Source organism: Diadema antillarum, unplaced genomic scaffold, assembly GCF_040938485.1.
Source record: "Diadema antillarum isolate AM-2024a unplaced genomic scaffold, OU_Dant_1.0 seq00001089_RagTag, whole genome shotgun sequence".
Lineage (NCBI taxonomy): Eukaryota > Metazoa > Echinodermata > Echinoidea > Diadematoida > Diadematidae > Diadema > Diadema antillarum.
This window is the reverse complement of record NW_027271908.1, coordinates 578,427-599,562: the sequence shown is the minus strand read 5'-3', so window position 1 is coordinate 599,562 and position 21,136 is coordinate 578,427. Positions and strand designations below refer to the sequence as shown.

The following is a 21,136-nucleotide window of genomic DNA, read 5'->3' as shown; positions in this document are numbered from 1 at the left end:
TTGCCATGGCAACAAATTATTTTCTTTAAAAGAACATGTGTTTTTCATTAACATCATAAAACATGTTGTTAAGGCGAAAATATGTCATTATATACATTTTCCTCAATTAATAAAAACAATCCTTTTTTACAATTACATTGATACCTCATAGCAATGACAGTTGCCATAGTAACAATTCTTAAAAAGAAAATACTGAAATTTTAATGAAAAACAATTGAAAAAATGACGAGATTGAGTACCATATTCATTACAAATTACTATCAGCTTTTGTTTTCACAACGTTCATTCCACATCATTTCTGTTTCCATAGCAATAATATGAGAAAAATGTTTTTTTAAGGATTAAAGTTCTATAGCAATCTGTTGGAAATTACTATAGAGGAGGTATCATAGTCATTTAAGGTTATCAAATGTCTTGGAGACATTAATGATGAAACAGAGTACATCATGACGAGAAAATTGGAACTTTTGGGGAGGTTTTTAGACATTTGTATTGCTTATTATTTGAATTTTATGTTTCCTGGGTATATCTATAGTTTTAAAAAAATCTATTCCTCATGTTGTTGCGATATAGGAACAGAAATGATGTGAACAGATGGCTTATAGTCTTGCTCATTCGTAATACTTCAAAGGTTAGGCCATAATTTCACATTTTTTTCTTGAAGTTTTTTTTCTACAAAAATTGATGCATTTCCATGGCAACCATGTTAAATATTAACTTTTGTCACGGATATTTTAAGGTTTTAAAGGTGCAATGTGATCAGAAATTCAGGAAGCTGACTAAGCTTTTGTGTTTTTACTCATTTGTTTTTTGTTTAGTGTATTCTTTCCTTCCTTATCTAATGACTAACGTTAATTTTTTTTTATTTAAAAGGCAGTTTTCTCATGTTAATTCTATAGCAACAAGAACGAAGTGGGATGACTACAGTGAAAAAAAAAGAACTGACAGTAATTTGTTATATGTTACTCAATCTTGTCATTTTTATGTTTTTCATAATAAATTGTTATTACAATGACAACTGTCATTGCTATGAGGTAACCATGAAATTGAAAAATCGTGATGTTTCACTAAACTAAAGAGACATGTTTATCTTCAGTTCAGTTCAGTTTTTATTTCTGCATTTCAAAATCAATACAAATCAACAAATCAACAAAATACTTACATAGTCATTTACACAGCTAATATTCGTAACGTTTGGATCTTACATACATTTTCTTTTTTTTTTCAAGAACGAATATCATATATGAAAGGAAGCAATAGGAAATGATAAAAATGAAATGCAGGGGACCATCATCATAAGCTAAGCTTGACGAGGATGATGGCCCCAGGTAAAGAGATACATAAAGAAAATCTTGCCACTCACTGAGTGGGGGGTAATTGTGCAATGGGCTCAACGAAGAGATACATAAAAAAAATCTTGCCACTCACTGAGTGGGAAGTAATTGTGCGAAGGGCGTGCGGTGCAGTGCGGTGTGCATTGTGTTGGGATGAATCTTGGTTTGTACGTTGAGTGTTATTTTGTGTATCAGTGTGATGAGGTGAATGTTACTTCAGTTATGGCCGTGAACTCATTGTTTAGGGTGTTTGTTGACCAGGTGGTATGAATATTTATGTGTCAGAAGTATACTGGATTATGAGGGTGTTTTTTAGTTCTCGTTTGAAAATGTTCAACGACGTACGTTGTTTTAAATTAGGGGGTAAAGAATTCCAAATATCTGGTCCATTGTGCTTTAATGATTTTTGAGCTAAAATGATTCTGGGGTTTTCGAGATGGTAATCGGACGACTGACGTGTTGGACGACTTGACACATTTTGGTGTTAACAGCACGTTTTCATAATGTTTAAAGAAGAACACATGTTCTTTTAAAGAAAATAATTTGTTGCCATGGCAATGTCTGAAGACATCATTTTAAAAAATGACCACGCACAGGTGCATTCCTGTTCACCATCCCCAAAAGAGATGAAAAGCACAAAAGATTTAAACTTTTCAGAAATTGATCACTTGTTTATTTTATTCGTTCTTTCCTTTTTAATGAAACAGTTCTTCTTTCTATGAAAGAAAGTTTTCCTCATGTTTTTGCTATAGCAACGATAATAATGTGAGATTAGCACAGTAAAAAAAAAAGCTGACAATCATAGTTAGACCCTAACTGGTAATGGAATAACTTTTTCAATCAATCTTTTCATGATTTCATGCTTTTTGATTTAAAAAAAATCATTATAAAAATAGCTGTTACCATGGTGACCGTCATCACTAAGAGGTAGCTGTGATATTTGGAAATTGTGATATTTAATTTAATCAGAGAAATATGTTCATATTGACATCTGTTGGAAATTACAGTAAGTTTTTATAATGTTTAATGAGGAATACATGTTCTTTTTAAAAAAATTTGTTGCCATGGCAACGGCTAAAGATGTCAATTAGAAATATGGCAACAGGTGGATTCGTGTACGGCACTCCCAAAATAAGGGAGAGAACACAAAAAATCTAACTCTTACAGAAATGTATTATCTATGGATTTACTTCATTCTTACTTTCCTGTTAATTGAAATACCTATTTTTTTCTTTAAAAGGCAGTTTTTGTTATGTTGTTGCTATAGCAACGAAAAAGGAAGTGAAATGAACATAATGGGAAAGAGGTGATAGTCATGATAGTAGTTAGTAATCAATATTCCACCCGATCTTGTCACATTTTCTTGCTTTTTCATGAAAGTATCAATACTTTCTTTAAAATAGTTGTTACCATGGCAACCATCTTTGCTATGAGGTTACCATGGCGTTATAAGAATTGTGATTTTTAATTTGATTAAAGAGATGTTTAGATTGACTTATTTCGTTGTTTACTGCATGTTTTTATGATTGTTTTAATAAAGAATACACATTCTTTTAAAGGTAATAATAAAGAATTGTAATATAATTATAATAAACAAAAGTTGATCATTTATCTATCTAGTTTTTCTTTCAATGGGATACTTCTCCTTTCTAGGGAAAAAATGTTGTTGCCATAGCAACGATAATAATGTGGCATGAACGTGAAAAAAGCTGATGATTATTATAGCAATTTGTAATGAGTATGCTACTCAAACTTTCCATCTTTTCATGCTTTTTGACGAAAAAAATCATTTCTTTTAAAAAATAGCTGTTACCATGGCAACCGTTATTGCTATGAGGTTGCTGTGGCAGTCGGATATTGTGATTTTTAATTTAATTGAAGCGTGATACGTTTATATTGACTTATTTTGGTGTTTTTAGCATCCGTTTGTGATGTTTAATGAAGAATACATGTTATTTCAAAGAAAATAATTTGTTGCCATGGCAACGGCTAAAGATGTCATTTAGAAATATGGCAATAGATTGATTCGTGTTTGACACCGGCAAAATAAAGGAAATAGCTCAAAAAATCTCACTAAAAATCTCACAGAAATTTATCATCTATGGACGTATTCTTGATTTTCTTTCAATCACAATGCTTATTTTTCTTTAAAAGGCAGCTTTAGTCATGTTGTTGCTATAGCAACGAAAATGATGTGAAATTAACATAGTGGAAAAATAAGCTTATAATGTAGATAGTAATTTATGATAAATATTCCACTCAATCTTGTCATGTTTTCTTGCTTTTTCATAAAAAATATGTTTTTTCTTTATAAATAGTTGTTGCCATGGTAACCGTCAGTACTATAAGGTAACCATGACATTCTGAAAATTGTAGTCTTTCTCAAGTCTAGTTAAAAATGATGTATAATGACATATTTTGGTGTTTACATCATGTTTTTATGATTTTTAATGAAGAATGCATGTTCTTTTAAGGAAAATAATGCGTTGCCATGGCAACGGGTGAAGACGTCGGTTAGAAAAATGGCAACAAGTGGATTCGTGTTCAGCACCCTCAAAATAGGGGAAATAGCACAAAAAATCAAAATCTACAGAAAATTTTAAGAACACCCCAATATTGTGACAACTCGCCGTCTACTATAATGCGTGTCGAACCAATTATGCATGGAATCTGTAGACATTGTGTGAAGTAAAGATATGTGTGGATTTCTAGGGTAAGTTGCGTGTTAATGTGCGATCTCGATTGAGGAACCACAAGTCTGACACGTATGTCACCCAAACCAAGGGGTCATTGACGGGCAAAAAGAAAGAAAGGAATGAAAAACATCATACTGAGCTAGACAATGTGACAAACATCTTATTGAATCTTTATTGCAACTGACTTACAAATTGCCCTTTATCAATGTAAGGGAACACTGATCATTTGGTGTTTGAGTAGAAGCCATGATTACCTGTAAAACAAAAAAACAAAAAATCATGGGTTTACATTCTCAAGTGGAATTTCAACTCGCAAGTTCCTGGTTGCTAGACAAGCATCATATCCACTAGACTTTTGAGCTTCCACCACTTAAGCAGTGATCGTCCTAACACTGAATAAATATAAATGTTAATTTACACCGATGAAGGGCAGTTTGCCAATCAGTTGCAATGAAAAAATGACTTGGCCCAGGAATTATTGATTTAAACCATAATTGTATTTGTTTTGGACGATGAACATGTCTTTGTTATGGGAGACGAAGGCAGATGTTTATTGCCATGCATGCAACAATCCAGAGTTTGTTTGCCATTGAACACTGTCTGTATATGAAGCCTGAATTTGTGTCTGATGTTTGTACGTGATGTAGAAGAAAAAGCTGAAGGGAGAAGATGCCAAGAAGGCCATCGCCAAGGTAACAAGCATGGAGGAGGGAGTGGCCTGGGCATGGTAGGATGAGGGTGCATGCAGGCATGGTTACAGTTGCATGCCACATTTGCAACTACAAGAGTTGCCACATTGCGTTATGCAACCCGTTGTGATCATACTTGCCAGAGGTGATTGACCGGAGCGTCATTGCTGTTGCTAAAGGGACAGTGCCAGCTTGAACAATTTGTCTGTGACCCGAACCTGGACATAGTTCTGTGTCTTGGGTAGAAGCAGGAATTGAAGTGTCCGGTCACCTCAAGAGATGGCCACCAAACCATACAATGTTCTGTTGTTTTATTTTGAAGAGAGAGATGAAATTTTGGCAGTACATCTGTAATTGATTCAGATTTCATGACCGACAAAATGCACCTTTATATTTATCTATTTGAGAAATTAATGGCAGCTTGCAATCAAATAGCTTCAGGAGGATGATTTTTACCGAGCCAAGCCAGTAGCTTGACCAGTGGATCGATAAAAAGTCAGTGCTTCCTGCAATGTGCACACATTCCAGAACCCAGGTCACATGATTTCTGGTCAAGGGAGGTGAAAGACAATAATTGAATTCAGAGACATGATCTTTTTGGGTTGTCTATATGTCCAAGATGTGTAAATGTGCAAGAATGATTATGCAGGTGCTACTCATGCAATAGAAATCAAATTTCTTTCTTCCCAAAAGGAGCAAACTTTTGTGTATTTAGCATATACAGTATTTCCTGAAATCAGCAAAATTGTGGGGTCCACAGACACTCATTTAGCAACACAGAGTCCTGCTTTGACACAGGCTTAACAAATTTTTACGAAATAAACCAGTGGTACAGTGTATTTGTCTTGTGTCTCAGGTTTCAATTTGTCCAAGAGAACCTGCACAGCCATTTTGTGTGTAATGCCTTGTCCATCCACTGTGCATTCTATGAGCATGACAGCTAGTTTCAGTGACGTGTATGCCTGAGGTAAAGTCCATCATAGACTGCCTATGCACAGAGCTGCACGTTGTCATGCCATTTGAATGTACAATGTATTTGATAAAATGTCCAGCTGCCAAAAGAGTGCAAGCACTTAGGGAACTTTATATCGATGTGAGCGGGGGAAGTAATTACAAGGAGAAGATCAAAACAAAACTTAAAACTTAATATCTGCACTACAATAGAAACCTTTCTGGAAAATTCCCAACAATCAATTCCGTGATCGAGGTGCATGTGCATGAGTAATGTCATGAATTGAAAGTGAGAAGGACTTTAGGCATCAGTTTAAAGCCACTCAAAGAATAGAGTACAATGGATGATTAGCTCACTAGGTTTGATTGCAGCATGTTTTGATGCCTCATTCAACAACAATTTGTGTATTAAATGTGCTGTGTTATTCAAGCACATGATCACTAGTGACTTTTGTGCTTAACTTTTTTGGTTTGTATTGAAACTTATTGCATCCCATCCCCTTTGTTGTTTGTTTGTTGTTGTTGTTGTGTTTTATCTGTGATAAACATATGTACAATTTTCCAAGTGTGTTAGCATGTGTGTTTGTGCCTTTCATACATTGGAACTGTGTTAGTTATTATCATTATTATCATTATTATTTTTTTTTGCTGCTCCCAGGCCCAAGAAGAGGAGCTGAAAAAGGCACAGTCCGAACTGATCACACTGCGCCAGGAGGAGCAGCAGCTTGAGCAGCAGGTGGAGACGGGCAAGTCCCAGCTGACCACAGTGGAGGAGAATCTCAATCACACAAACCAACAAATCACAGAGGTGACACATATGAAGAGTTTTATCGCAAAACGAGCTAACTCCATTCTTGTTAAGTTGCGATATTTGTGATTAAAGCTGCTAAAAAACAAAGAAAATAATAAGAAAATACAGGATATTTTTAATTATAACTTCTAGAATATTCCTTGTTATGTCACAAGTGAGGTAATTCTGGAAAGGTTTAAGTTTGCTCTATCTGATTATGGACTATCTGATGAAATGTTTGAAAATGGCGCTTAGCTCAATTGGCAGTAAAACTCTTCATATTGTAGTTTTTATAGTGGAACCTGCAGTCAAGAATTTAGGTCTGTTGAATCTAAGCCCCTCAGTGGATCAAAACTTCTGTGTTGGGCTTATATCTAAGATCATGCATATGGCATTTAGCTAGTTTTGAGCAAAAGAACCTTGAATTTGTTTAGGATCTTTGCTACCATAGAATTCGGAGATCATTGTATTAAAGGGGAAGGCTAGTAACTGATCAGTGGGAATCAGTGGAAATGCTTGGAGATGATTGTTCCAATCCTTATGGGATTCATTCAAGAGTTCATTGTATATCTATTGTTGTGTGAAAATGATTTGCTTCAGAATGGTCTCATATTCAAGTAATGTGCAGTTTAATGCTTCCAGGTTAGCGTCCCTGGTCAGTGACGGGGCATTAATCTGCACATTACTTGAATATGAGACCGTTCTGAAGCAAATCATTTTCACACAACAATAGATATACAATGAACTCTTCAATGAATCCCATAAGGATTGGAACAATCATCTCCCAGCATTTCCACTGATTCCCACTGATCAGTTACTAGCCTTCCCCTTTAAACTCAAGCGTTAAGTTGATTCCAATTTTGATTATCTCTCTCTCCTCTGTTGTGGATGCTGTCATAAATGCACTGTGTAATTACTGGTATTACTAGCACTTACTTTAATTTAATATGACACTATCCACTATGATAAAGGTTTAAACTTAGTCATTAGTTGTGTCCAGGGATTGAGTGAAAGGTATTTTGAAGTAGTAGTGCATATGACTGATATTCTTTGTGTTTTCTTTAGTTGATATGTTCATCCAAGTAGTTCTTCCAATTCTCTTATGTGCCACACATGTAGTCTCTACTCTGATACAGACCTGTACTGTCAATTTTTTGTTGCCATGAGGACTTGAAACAGTTGTCTAATTGAGTATCTGTGCAGAAGACGACATCATTTTGAGTTTTGCCAAGACTGCTGTTTTTCTTTACTCTAAGGCCTCTGTTATACTTAAGTATACTAAAGATCATGTAGAGTGGAACATGGGTGATTCCTTTAAGAAAGAGAGTTACAAAGAGCATGTCCAAAGTATTAAAATTGTCTTTCACAGCTGCACACGAAGCTAGCTAGCCTTAGGGAAGCCAAGAGCAACCTGAACGGCAAGGTAACCAAGATCTCTAGTGCCATCGACACGGCCAACTCGACGGGATCCATGCCACAGATCGAGGAGCTGGGCTCCTTCTCAGACGCAAAGTTTGGCCTCTCACAGGAGGACATCTTTAGTAGCCGGGCAACCGTGAGTGGACGTCCAGGGGTCAAGTGATAAACCAGACATTAGGCCTTGTCCAGTGAAGAAGAGTTCACCTTTGACCCTTTTGTTTTGCTGATCCACTGCAACAGTGACTCACAAAGTGGAATGATTTCAACTACTATGCTTTTCCTTCTGAAATTGCAATTAAACAAGCAGTTCTTTGCTGTTCAGTACTCAACCAATCCAGATGCTTGCACTTGACAAGATTGTTTGAGACAGTGAATTCTTCTGTGCATGATTAAACATCTATAGAGTTTATGTCGTTATTGACTGTCCACGCATTTTTGGCAAGTAACTGAAGTAATATCTTAAAAACAGTTCTACAGTAATTTGTGTTATCAGGCTTTGTGAAAGTGACTATTCTTGTATTGTTTTTTTTTCACTAATTTGTTCATCATGCTATGAGAAGAGATTTTATGACTTCTTACTTTCGTAACACATTCTTGATGTGATGTGTCTTGCTCGGAATAGACATTAACTAAAAAAAAAAAAAAAGCAGTAAGGGCAGCCGTTAGTCTCTCTTCAAGCAGCAATCTACCTATTTAAAGTGACTTACCAGTTATCAGGGGAGAATAACAAGGAAAACATCTTTTATCTTCCAGGCTGGAAGCAGTCCTGTCAGCAGCTTGAGTGGATTCAGTGTCGGGTCGGAGGTCAACAGCAAACTTGAGGACGGCACGGACGATGGCAAGGTAAATGGCTTGCTGCGGGCTCGTTATCTGGAGAGTGAATTTTTGTTGTGGCACACCTCACATACATGAATGAGGACAATTAGACATTGGGGATAATGTGTTGACTACGTATTGAGGCTAACTGTTTTGGCACCAGTAGAGTGTGTGTAGAGTGTATGATTTTTACTCTTGAAAATATATCCCTGCCAAGACTGTGCAGTCAGGGAGGGGTATATTTTTGTAGAGAGGTCCACTATTTCCAATTTTGGAACCCCCGCCCCCCCCCCCCCCCCCCCCAAAAAAAAAAAAAAAAAAAAAAAAAGAAAAAAAAAAGAAAAGAAAAAAGAAAAAAAAAAAGTCCTAGTTATGGACCTGGTGCACAATAACTAATCTTCCTCATTTGTTAGGGATGCTGAATATAGTGATGTGATTTGTCCTGTATTGATGGTAAATGTAATCAGACTTAAGGGGATTGCTAAGAAAGGGATTGCGAATATATGTGAAAGTGTGCTGTGAATGATTTCTCCTGGTTGGATGGCTTTACAAAAGCATATATATGTACAATGTATCTAGTCCACTTCTCATTTACAATGTCTGTATTATATGAACAAATCAAAACCTTAATTTGCATTGGACTTCCTCATATTCCTACCACATATGCATCAGAGACGATGTGCAAATTTCCTTTGTTAACGGCAAGATTTGAGCCACAATATTTTGCGACTGTGTCAGAGACAAGGTGACCGGTTAGTGACAGTGAGTTTTCCCTCCTGTTTCCATGCCTTTGTCTTTAGGACGACCCTTTCAAGGGGAAAGACCCGTTTGCAGGCCTTGGTGACACTCAGTCTTCAGATCCTTTCCAATCAGAGGACCCTTTCAAAGACAGTAAGTACACTGCACAAATGAATGATGACCTTGGTATATGTACAATTTATGTGCATTTGTCTGTGTGAGTGTATGTGTGTGTTGTGTGTGTGCATGTGTGTTTGTTTGTTTTGGGTTTTTTGGTTTCGTTTTCCACGTTCTACAAGTAAATGATAAACACATCAAGAATTGAATGTGAAAATTGTCCAGTACAAACAAATAAAAGAATGTATATGTGTGAAATAGGAGGAATCTACATAGAAGAATTGCTTGCAGGGTATAGATTCCAAGAAGCTAAAAGTATGTCTGTCTCGGTGTGCAGAGACCAAGTGCACATACATGTACGTCCAGTTATCTGATTCTCCAGAGTCTCTCCTCTTTGAATGTTTCATTCATAGGGTAACATGGTACTTCTTTGTGAAACTGTCTCTGTAATTCTATCGTGTGCCAATTAAATTATTGAATTTTGATCTTGGCATTCATTCTTGTCACTAATATTTACTGTAACACTTTGAAATGCAAGGCACTAGTGGCATTTGTATGCTTGCAAGATTATTCCTTTATTTACATTTTAGCCTTCAGGCAATTGAGGCTGATATTACGCCATAATTGTTTTTGAATGTTTATTGTCACAGGTGATCCCTTTAAGTCTGATGGTGGCGATCCGTTCAAGAATGATGCTTTTGCAGCGAATCCCTTTGGAGGAGATCCCTTTAAAAATGACCCATTTGGTGCTTCAGGCACGACAAACTCAGACAATCCCTTTGGGGGCTCTACAAACTCTTCCAATGATCCCTTCTCTTCGTCGTCCCCTGGATCAAGCGACCCGTTTGGTGGATCTTCAGGGTCAAAGGACCCTTTTGCATCAACGTTAGGAACAGACCCATTTGCGTCGAAATCGGATGACCCCTTTGCATCAAACTCAGCAGCAAACTCAGCCGAAGACCCTTTCGCATCAAAAGGCTCAAAGGACAGTGACCCATTTGCATCGGAGAGTTCAACGACTTCCAAGGACCCGTTTGCATCAAAGACTTTAGGGGGCAGCAGTGACCCGTTCGCATCAAAATCTTCAAATGGTAGCAGTGATCCCTTTGCATCCGGGACAGGGTCATCAGCTGCCGATGACCCCTTTGCCGGCTCAACAACATCTTCTGACCCTTTCAAAGGAAATGATCCTTTTGCATCTGAGTCGATAGGAGGACTAACAAATGGCAATGCAGAAAGTAAGAGTCTGTTAAATGCAATGCTCTTCTGTAGGCTCAGAGTTGATTCAAGTACCCCCTGTGCAGTAAACAAACTGAGGCGTTAGTTGTGTACATTGCAATTAACAAGCGAAATAGATATGCATAATAGATGTTGTTGTGTAATTTTGTTGATTGGCTAATTGCATGTGATTACATATTGAGTTTTTCTCATGTTGTTAATATTTGTCTCAAAAGTCTCATTCTTTCGTACCTAAACTCTTCTTTTTTGACTTGGTATCATATACTGTATAAGCTGTTATTTTAGTGAGGGTTTAATTTTCGCGAATTTCACAAATCACAGTCCGATCGCGAATTGAACAACATGCGAAAATATCGTGTTGCGCTGAGGTAATACTGCATTTATCATACCGTTGTTGTCAATTCAGGAAAACAACATCTCGCAAAAATGTCTCTGACCTCCTCATCCGTGAAAATATCTGTACACGAAAATAACAGCTTATGCCTCAGACAGGCCAGCTTGATGTTGAGTATGTGTGATATATCTCCCCCTCTATCTGTGAGTTTGTTTTGACCCCTAACACAGCCAAATACATTTTATATGTTTTCTCTCTGTAAACTAGCAAAGTCATCCAGTGATCCATTTGCGTCAATAGACCCGTTTGGAGGGAGTGCGTTCCAAGCGGATTCATTTAGCAAGGTTTGTATCAAGACATTACAGAAGAGCTTTAGCGTCCTGAATTATTAGTAGGTTCAGGCCCCGGTTCAGTGACATTTATTTCCAGCAAATATAAGTACAAGTAATACAAGTACAAGTAATAGCAATGAGTTAGAAATGTGACATGTGAAAATTTCTCTAAGCAGGAATTGATTTGATATATGTTTTAAACGATATGTGCAGACCATGCAGTGATTAAGGTACAGTCATTCTACACTTTATCATTTGAGGAATATTTTTGTAGAATAATTGTCTTTTTTTTTCAATCACTGGTGTCACAAGTACTGCCAAGTATCACTGTCATGATATTAATCAGTTTCCTATGGAAACCTGATAGCATGTGTATTTAGTCTGTGGGGATTTCAGAATTCAATATGGAATGGGTTAAAAGGCCTTAATATTTACTTTGTCAAGAGAATCAGGTCATGAGTTTGGATCTAGGATGTTTTATCTGTTGGGAGCCTTCATTTATTTATTTATCTTTTTTTTTTCTTAAATTTTGTATATTGACCTCTACTCTTGCCAAGTTCCAATGAACAGTGAGAATGATGCATTTAATTTTATGTCATCCACTGTGCATTTACAAACCATGTATTTTGTGTCAGTATTTGTTTGGGGAAGGAGGCAAAAGAAGAGCAATTTGACACATACAGTCAGACTTGTCTCTGATTTTTTTTGGCCACAACAGAGGCTCATTGAGAAATATTACATTGTGCATGGTGAAGACCTGGCATTAAGAGCCCCAGCTAATTTGTCTCCTGCAGCCAGTATTTCACTGTGAAGTAGCCTCAATTTCTAGTTAGAGCTCTGTTGGTACAAAAAATTCACTGAGAGTAAAAAACAAAAACAAAAACGAGAGCAAAACCAAAAGAAAGAAACAAACCAACCCCCAAACACACAAACAAAAGAAAACATGCAATTCCAAACTTTTCTCACTCTTATTTCTGAGATGAGACATTTAGAACATTTTGTGTTCTTTTGCAGTCATACAAATTGCTTTGGGAGATTTACATAATGACATTTGTTGCTAGTATCATCATATGTAAAAACCCACCAGCCAACAGAGGGCACCTGTGTATAGATGTAATCTTTTAAGTGCTCCATGAGGGATTCCTGTATGCAGGTTTGACTGTAATTATCATATACAGGTACATTCCTTGTATGTAATGCAGTACAACTCATTCCGTGTTTGACCCCATGTGACCTCCATCACAGAGCTCCAGTACCGATACGTTCAGCAGCGATCCCTTCAGCCGGCCCGAGGAGACGCCGGCCCTGCCGCCGAAGAAGAGCCGTGCCGGCGGCAACAAGCCGCTGTCAAACTCCACAAGTACTACGTCCACGGCGAGCGACCCCTTCCAGGCCTTCTCGGCGGACTCCTCCACCCTCAGCGATCCCTTCACTACTGGCAAGGGTGACTCGGCGACCAGCGGCGGGGATCCCTTCGCAACGGGATCGGACGCCAAGGTCAGCACGAGCAGTGCCAACGACCCCTTTGCCGGAGGGAAAGACCCTTTTGGCAGCAGTGGCGGTAGCGGCAATGACCCGTTCTCGGGTGGCAGTGACCCCTTCGGTGGTCCGGCAACAGGCAAGGACGGCGGTGGATCAGATCCGTTTGCAAACTTCGCAGACTTTGGGAGCGCAAAGGTGAGAATGCTTTCTTTCTGATATTAATTGCAGATTTGAAGCTGATAATCACGTACTCAGACTTTATATTTTATGCTGGGTCATTTTTTGTTTTGAGTCTGTGTAAGGGTTTATACTTTGGCTTGATGAAATTTATTACAGTCCTCCAGTACACTGGTGTTACTGGATTAATTATTTGGTTTGATTATTAAAATTTTGTACATTTGTAACATCTTTTTTTAGGTGCATTGGTGTTCCAAAAAAAAAGTTTGTAGCACACTATACTTCTTGCTTAAAGCATTAAAGGGATAGTACAGTATTGGTGGAGATGAGAATTGGGCTTCTAACTTTTTGCGAGATACCGAGAAAACACTTATGATATAGTACAGAGCATACCCATTTTAAGAGGAATTCAAAGTTTATTTCATGAAAATCGGGTTTGGAATAACTGAAACATCCAAAAACAAAGTAAAACAAAGCGATTGTAATAAAGTGTGGGTCCCACACTTTATTAGAATTGCTCTTTTTTGGATATCTCAGCCATTTCAAAACCAATTTTCATCAAATAAACGTTGCATTCCTCATAGAATTACATGCTCTTTCATATTTGATAAGAGGTTTCTCATTATCTTACAAAAAAATGTTAGAAACCTGAAATTAGGTCTCAACCAAAACTATACGATCCCTTTAAGCTTTAAAAAAAAGAAGAAAAAAGATGTATATATATTTGTATATATTATATAAATATATAATTACATATATATTATATAAATATATAATTACATATATATGAATATATAATTACATATAATGTGCTGTAGGAAATGAGTATCAGTCATGTGAAAAGTAAGGTGTAAGATTCCTATTGATATCTTAAAATGCTGTATGGTCAGTGCGTCAAGAGTAACATTAGTCTAGAAGTCATTGTAAAAGTCATACAATGGAGATCTGGAAGCCAGAAGTCTTGAAACAAAAGTAACAAAAGAAATAACTACAGCTTACTTAGATTTACTGCTAGGACATTGGCAGGATTAAGTTATTGTTTAGTCAGATGGACTGAATCTATGTGTTGGATTAAGCATGTTGTTATAGTGCTGTAGCATGCTATTTAATGAAAGTTTTCATTGTGCCTCTCACAGTTCACAAAAGTACACATACTCTGTTGATAGCAAGTTTCCAACTTTTGCATGTCTCGATTCCACCGATGCATTTGGATTTGTGCAGAGACAGCCTAAGATATGATCCCGAGGGGTTGGCTTGTCACCAGTTGACCTTCAACCTCCCTAAATAAAGCCAGGCCTGGACTGGCTTACTAAGATATGAAAATTTCGATATGATATATCTATAGTGAGAAACCTGAGGGTTAAAACAATTTTGATTTACACACATTAGATCAAGATCGTTGTTCCTTTGTTGACATTTTTTGCAGGGATAGTGTAACAGAATTTCAGCATAAAACTATTGGAATAGCCTTTACATAAGCATCCCTTGTCCCTTTATAGAATTAAGATTTTTTTTTTGCTATCAGTGCTTCACAGCACATGTATATTGTATGATATAGTCTCTTGTCCAGGCAGAGTGTTAAAAACCACAAACTTTGCCTCCAGAGCGTTCTCACTGTGTGACGCTAACTTATTTCTGTTTCTCCTCACTTGTCTCCAACACCCCCCGGCGCAGCAGGAGCAGTGAGGCTTTGCACCACATTTCACATTGATAAATTAATCCCCAAACAAGGCAAGACATACAGACACTAAGACTTGTAGCTTGCTTGCATGGCATGGCACGTCACCCCCCCCCCCCCCACTACTCACACTGTACTGTCAAATCCCCACCACCTTCCACAGCATGTCCATTGTGACATGCATCATCTCCATCTCAGTTCAAAAGTGCATATTAAAGTCCCTATAGCTCTCAGCAAGAGCCTTGAAGAGAATCTGTATGGTCTACAGTCATTTCATTCACAGTCTGCTCCAGAAACATATGACATCATGGGTTCTTAAAATATGAATGTCTGTAATGTACCACATACTGAAAGAAAAAGAAAAAGAAATAAGAGCTAATATGAATGCACTATGTGCACACACATATGCAACACTCACACACACAAATCAGCAAACACACACTCATTTATTGCCTACTACTATACACAAGAAGATTTATGTTGTACATCACTCAAGGCAAGGAGGGAAAACAGTATGTCAAATCTTTACCAGAATATGCACAAAAATACTGTAACAAAAGCTGCAATGTGTTAATGCTTCCTACTGTCAAAAAAAAAAAAAAAATGTATCACTTCAAATCTTCAAACTCAAGAATTATGGCTAACATAATACGCTTATTCCCACTTCTCACTCTCCTATTCCAGAAATTCTTTAAAGAACCGTTTGTTTATTTCTGATTTTAACTGAATCTCTAGTTTCTACTGATGATCTGTGTGCCACACCAAACAGTAGACATGAAACTAGTGTTTGCTTTCATTGAGGTTTCAATTTGCCTTTTCATCCTGTATGTGCCCGTTGTATGTTGTATGTGCAAGTGAATATAGATCATGGCTGTCTATGGACTTGTCAAGAAGTATCCAATGCTTCATAATTGTGTAATCCAATGTATTGGCATGTCATGCACTTGTACATCTTCATGTATTGACCGATTCTGTGACGCGCTATGTGTATTTTTGGCATGGGCGCAGCCATAGTGGGTGTATCAGCCGACCCCCCCTCCGCACTCCCCCACCCCTCTCCCTACATTAGCACGCGCGCAGAATGAAAAACTGCTTTAGCCAATGGGCGTCTCGTACTGAGTGCGCGAATGCTTGCTTAGTGCGCGAACCTTTGTTACAAGTGCGCGATAAACATGTTGCCCCGGGGTGGGGGAGAGCAGGGGGGGTCGGCTGATACACCCACTATGGCTGCGCCCTGTGCCGTAAAATGTCTGCTGCCCTCAACGAACCCGAATCGGTCAATATTGTGTATTGCATCAAGCGGTTTGCTCTTCAAAACTGTATTGCACGTGTGGAAGTTGTTTCGCATTGGTTGTAATGAATGTTTGTGATGCTTGTCGTATTTTGTAGCATGTTTTAGTGTTTCAGTGTCTTGAAAACTGTCGCATGGCAGAGTTTTGAAATGCATCTTCCTTCATGAGCTTAGTACAAGCAGTAATGCTTGAATGCACATCATTGGTACAGAGACTCCAACCCCAAGCACCTTCTGATGGGGAGATTCTCCCGCCTGAAACCCCTGCAAACGGGAGACTCCAACTTGATGTGCACAAAACACACATCACGAGCGTAAGGTCCCTTTTGGTCTAGGGTTCTAGATGCTCTCTCGCGCTATCTAAGGCTTATTTTTCAACATACAATGAAATTAAGTAAGAAATCATTTCAAGCGGGAGAAATTAAATCTCAAGCGGGAGAACGGGAGATTCTGCAAAAATGGGCTTTTGGCAGGAGATCTCCCGTAGAAAGCGAGAGAGTTGGAGTCTCTGTTGGTATAGAGATCAGGGGTTTAGGGGTACTGTGAAAAGTCTTTTCTATCTGTTAACCCTGTGTGTGCTTTGAGAGCCGATTGTCACAGAAAACTCCATAGCATTGTTGGACTGTTCAAAATCACTGGCACACTAATGGATAATGCCCTTTATGATTTTATTACAAGTGCACTGCTTCTCCATGCTGCGGTTGACTTTTGGTAAGAAGAATGTAATCAAAGAAACAAAATAGTGGAAGTTTCGTTAGAAATTGCACAGAAATTCAATACACATGTAGGTGTAGAATTTGTAAAACAGTCGTTTTATGTAATAAGGAACAGTAATAATATTCTTAACATTAACAGTTGGAGCACATCTCGTCATCATATCGCAACCTCTCCTGGTTTTTACACAAATATACTGGGAAAAGTCATGGTTTTTTAGCACTCATTCAGCAGTTGCAACTGCTACAACTAAACCACTTTGTACAGTACAAGGAAAATCTGATGCACAGGTTCTGCAGGTTTATTTTGTGAAATTTTTGTTTAAAAAGGAAAATTTTAGGGAAGATTTGTATGCAGGGAAATATCACACTGGCACCATCATCACATATAATTTGCACCAAATTTCTAATATTTAAATGCGTGAAACTTTATAACACTAACTTACATATTTTGGTTTTTTTTTTGTTGGTAAAAGCTGTTATTTTCACAAATTTTGTGAATCACTGTTGAGTTGCAAATTTGTCAACACACAAAAATATCACCATATACAGAAAAGTGGTGACGTGAATGATAGCATCGATGTCAAATCGCGAAAACAGCATCTCACGAAATGCTTGTGACCTCCTCATTTTTATGCAAGAAGAACACCTTTTACAGTATCAGATTTTTATGAAATTTTGACATATCTGTTCATTTACTTTGTCAATCGATAAAGCCAACCTGACCATACAAGTGGCATTGCATGTAACTTCAAAAATTTGATGTGAACGTTGTATGGCATTGCACTCTATTAAAAATCATGTGTAGCATACACACACCATACCAGAATTTCAACCATATTTCCTTAAGGGGATTTGAAAGTTCAATTTAGTCAGTTTGAATTGAAGGCAAAAAGCATTACCATTATATTTTCAAACTATGAAGCTGATTTTAGGGGTAAGTTCAAATGCCCATCAGAGTGCTGCAAAGCTGTCCATGGATTTTGAGATTGGTCATTGAGATAGGTTAATGAATCAAATGAAGGAATTTTTTATTCACCATCCTTCATACATGTATGTATCTTGGTTACTGCATAATTAATGTGAATTGAATGTACCATTGTGACTCTTGTGCATGATTCTAATTCGAATGTCTCCCCCTCTTCAGTATTACATTACATAAATTATGCATTTGTAATGATATACCAGTGATTGTTGTACATTGTGCATTGCACCGAATAGACTGCGTTCATCACTGCTTACCTATCATGCAGGTTTGGCAATCATGCTGGTGCGTGTGCACAATATTTTTAACCATTGTAGACCCCCCGGTCACGTCGTGCATAATTTCAAACTGTCAGTTATGAAGTACAAGTTGTCTTGATCTGTGATAAAAAAGATGAAATAGTGTGAAGAGTTATTATAACCAAAGCTGTTTTTTTTTTAAGTCTTTTCTTTTTAAAATCTGTATAAATTTCTAATTGAGATCTACATGTATTGTGTGATTGTTCGACTGGGAAGTGTCTCATTGTGAAAATGATCTGCAACAGTGCTTTTCACATGGGTCAGCGTGATGTCGTTTCCCTTCCATGAGTCTAAGGGTGCGTTTGAGCGCTCTAAAGCGAACCAAAGCGAACTGAACCAAGGCGTACCGTACCGAACTGTGCCAGATTTGAAGCGTTCGAGCGCTCTCTCTCTCTCTCTCGAGTACCTCACACGCTAATATTTTTAGAAAAGGTCATGCATTTTTGTAGCAAGAATGTCATCCACCTGGCGCTTGAACTACTTACAGCTGTCCCGAACAAAGAGAATGATGTCTTTGCATTGTGACGCATGCGCATGCTTTACAGCAAACTTTTAGTACGCTTTTGGAGCACATCGGGAAGTAGTCCACTTTTGGCTCGGTACAGTACGGTATGGTACACTTTAGGAGCGTTCGAGCGCTCCTCTGGCGCGGGTACGGTACGGTACAGTTCGCTTTAGGAGAGCGCTCGAACGCACCCAGTGCTACCTATGAAGTATGTAAACCAGATATTGACGCACCTTCTGCATTCCTATCTAATCTGCCATCACAGTGTTCCAAAATCCATGCAACATTTTCCAAAAGTTCCTTTGTTCCCAACCATGACAATGAACTTCATATTTTCACATAATATGCATATATAACTTTTCTAATGTTTGTTCGACTTTTCTTGAGCCTCGTTGATCTCTGTAATTTTTTTTCTTATTTAGTCATTAAATCAGCATATTTTTATTCTTAAGGAAAATATTCTCCCTGAGTTTGAGAGAGTTAGAACTTGAATTCTCTGAAACTCTTGTGAACAAGAGCACTTTTTCTTTTCTTTTGCAGTTTATGTAAATACATGGGGTAGAGGTAGTAGATATAATGATTAGAATGAATCAATGTTGATTTATTTGAATGTCCCAGTAAACCAGTCTTTCAACACCAGGGGACTGTAACAGGTGGCTTTTTGTATTGCATTTGTATATTCTTCCCACTTGTGTTTGGATAGCAAGAGTCAGAATCAGACAATTTGCAGTTTTGAGAATTTAAAGCAGTCTTTTAGGCCCCAGAAGTTCTGAAAGGTTCAAGCCCTCGTATTTCAAATCAATCTTATTTGCACCAAATATTCAGGTGAAGATAATCAACTTCATCATCAGGATGTAACTCCTGTCATTATTGTCAATATTATGATTTTGATGATAATGATGACGATGATGGTGATGATCATTATTATAATGATTATTACCGTTATTATTGTTATGTTATCTTTATAATTATTATGTTTATTAGTATTATTGTAATTATTGTAATTATTGTAATTATTATTATTATTATTATCATTATAATTATTATTATTATTATTATTATTATTATTTGATTATTATTATTATTATTATTATTATTATTATTATTATTATTATTATTATTATTATTTGATTATCTTATCACCATTATCATTATTATAATCATCTTTAAATTGATGTAATTACTGCTGCCACTATAACCACTCTCATGTTTGGCTCTATCAAAATTCCTATTGTTGCTATCAAGTGTAATCAGTATCATTATTATTGTCATTATTATCTCTATTGCTTCATCCTCATCATCATTGCTTTTTTATTATCATTGTAAATGTTTTTTGTTTGTGTTGTTTTTTTTCCCCCATTATTGCCTTCCCTCGAGCAGTTTGAGTCAGGGCTGAGTGAAGAGGACCAGCTAGTGTGGGCAGTGAAGGAGGCGCAGAAGGAGGAGGAGAGACAAAAGCAGCTGGCCAGGCAGGAGGCCGACGACCTCGAGAGGGCCATCCGACTCAGCCAGGAGGAGGTGGGGTCATCGGAGGCGTAGCACGAGCTCTCCACGGCCCTGCCCTAACCCCAAACCCTACCCTTGATCCCCTCCCCCACCAGCCCCAACCTCTATTTCATCCTCCTTGCAATTCTAATTCTGAGCGTACTGTAAAAGCTGTCATTTTCGCGTACAGATATTTTTGTGCATGAGGAGGTGACAGACATTTTTGCCAGATGCTGTTTTTTTTTTGCAATTTGACACAGATGTTATCCTTCACTCCACCACTTTACTTACTCTACACGGCAATATTTATATCATGAAAATATGCAGCCCGGTGGTGATTGGCCCAAATTGAACCCTGGCAAAAATAACAGCTTTTACAGTAACCCAATCCTCCTCTGGAAGACAAGTGGAGAGGTGATGTCCTTGTCTTGTAGTAGGATGTTATCTTGCCCGTAGAGATATCTAGATGCATATTGTGTGTTGAGGGAATGCATTCTGTGTGTGTGTATGTGTGGGTGTGGGTGTATGTGTATATGTGAATACATATGTGAATGCCTTTCAACATGGGCCTACGACGGGAAATATATTTTTGCTATGCCTCTGGATGTGGACCCCAGCGGACAGTGATCGTGATCGACTCATGAATCACATGACAGAATGGCACATGAACTGGATCGGACTCTCCTAGAGTATTGGTATAGGCCCTTTTGTTGTTCCTGTTGGGTCCTCAAACCTACCTAGTGCATGGGTTTATGTTTTGTAAAGCCTTCACATGTGTGTGTTGGTTGTGTGTATGTGTGTGTGTGTGTGACTGTTGCTGATAAGAGAAAAGTAGCACATTGAACTTGATGAATCCAACTTTAACGTAGCGTTGCACAGCAATGATGAAAACAGACATCTGGACCCTGTTTAGAGTGCGGGGCTGGGCCATAGCTCGGCCGCGGCCGAGCCCGCCTTCATTTTAGTGTAAACGCGCAAAAGGCCAAATGCGGGGCCAAAATTGGCTGCACATTTTGCCACGCTCTGGAGGTGGTCTCGGCCTTTTCTCAGTATAAACGCAAACTGG

The 21,136-nt window shown here is 37.9% G+C and overlaps 1 protein-coding gene across 1 annotated transcript in view; it reads left to right on the top strand.

Moving 5' to 3' along the window:
* LOC139743512 (uncharacterized) overlaps positions 1 to 20,131 on the top strand; it is a 60,492-nt gene extending 40,361 nt beyond the window's left edge. Inside the window, exons 13-21 of the mRNA XM_071653991.1 lie at positions 4,678 to 4,722; positions 6,329 to 6,478; positions 7,830 to 8,015; positions 8,633 to 8,722; positions 9,496 to 9,586; positions 10,201 to 10,788; positions 11,391 to 11,467; positions 12,701 to 13,132; positions 19,966 to 20,131. Coding sequence (XP_071510092.1) covers positions 4,678 to 4,722; positions 6,329 to 6,478; positions 7,830 to 8,015; positions 8,633 to 8,722; positions 9,496 to 9,586; positions 10,201 to 10,788; positions 11,391 to 11,467; positions 12,701 to 13,132; positions 19,966 to 20,124 — 1,818 coding nt within the window. The 3' untranslated portion in view covers positions 20,125 to 20,131. The remainder of the gene's footprint in view (positions 1 to 4,677; positions 4,723 to 6,328; positions 6,479 to 7,829; positions 8,016 to 8,632; positions 8,723 to 9,495; positions 9,587 to 10,200; positions 10,789 to 11,390; positions 11,468 to 12,700; positions 13,133 to 19,965) is intronic.
* The last annotated feature ends 1,005 nt before the right edge of the window (positions 20,132 to 21,136 follow it).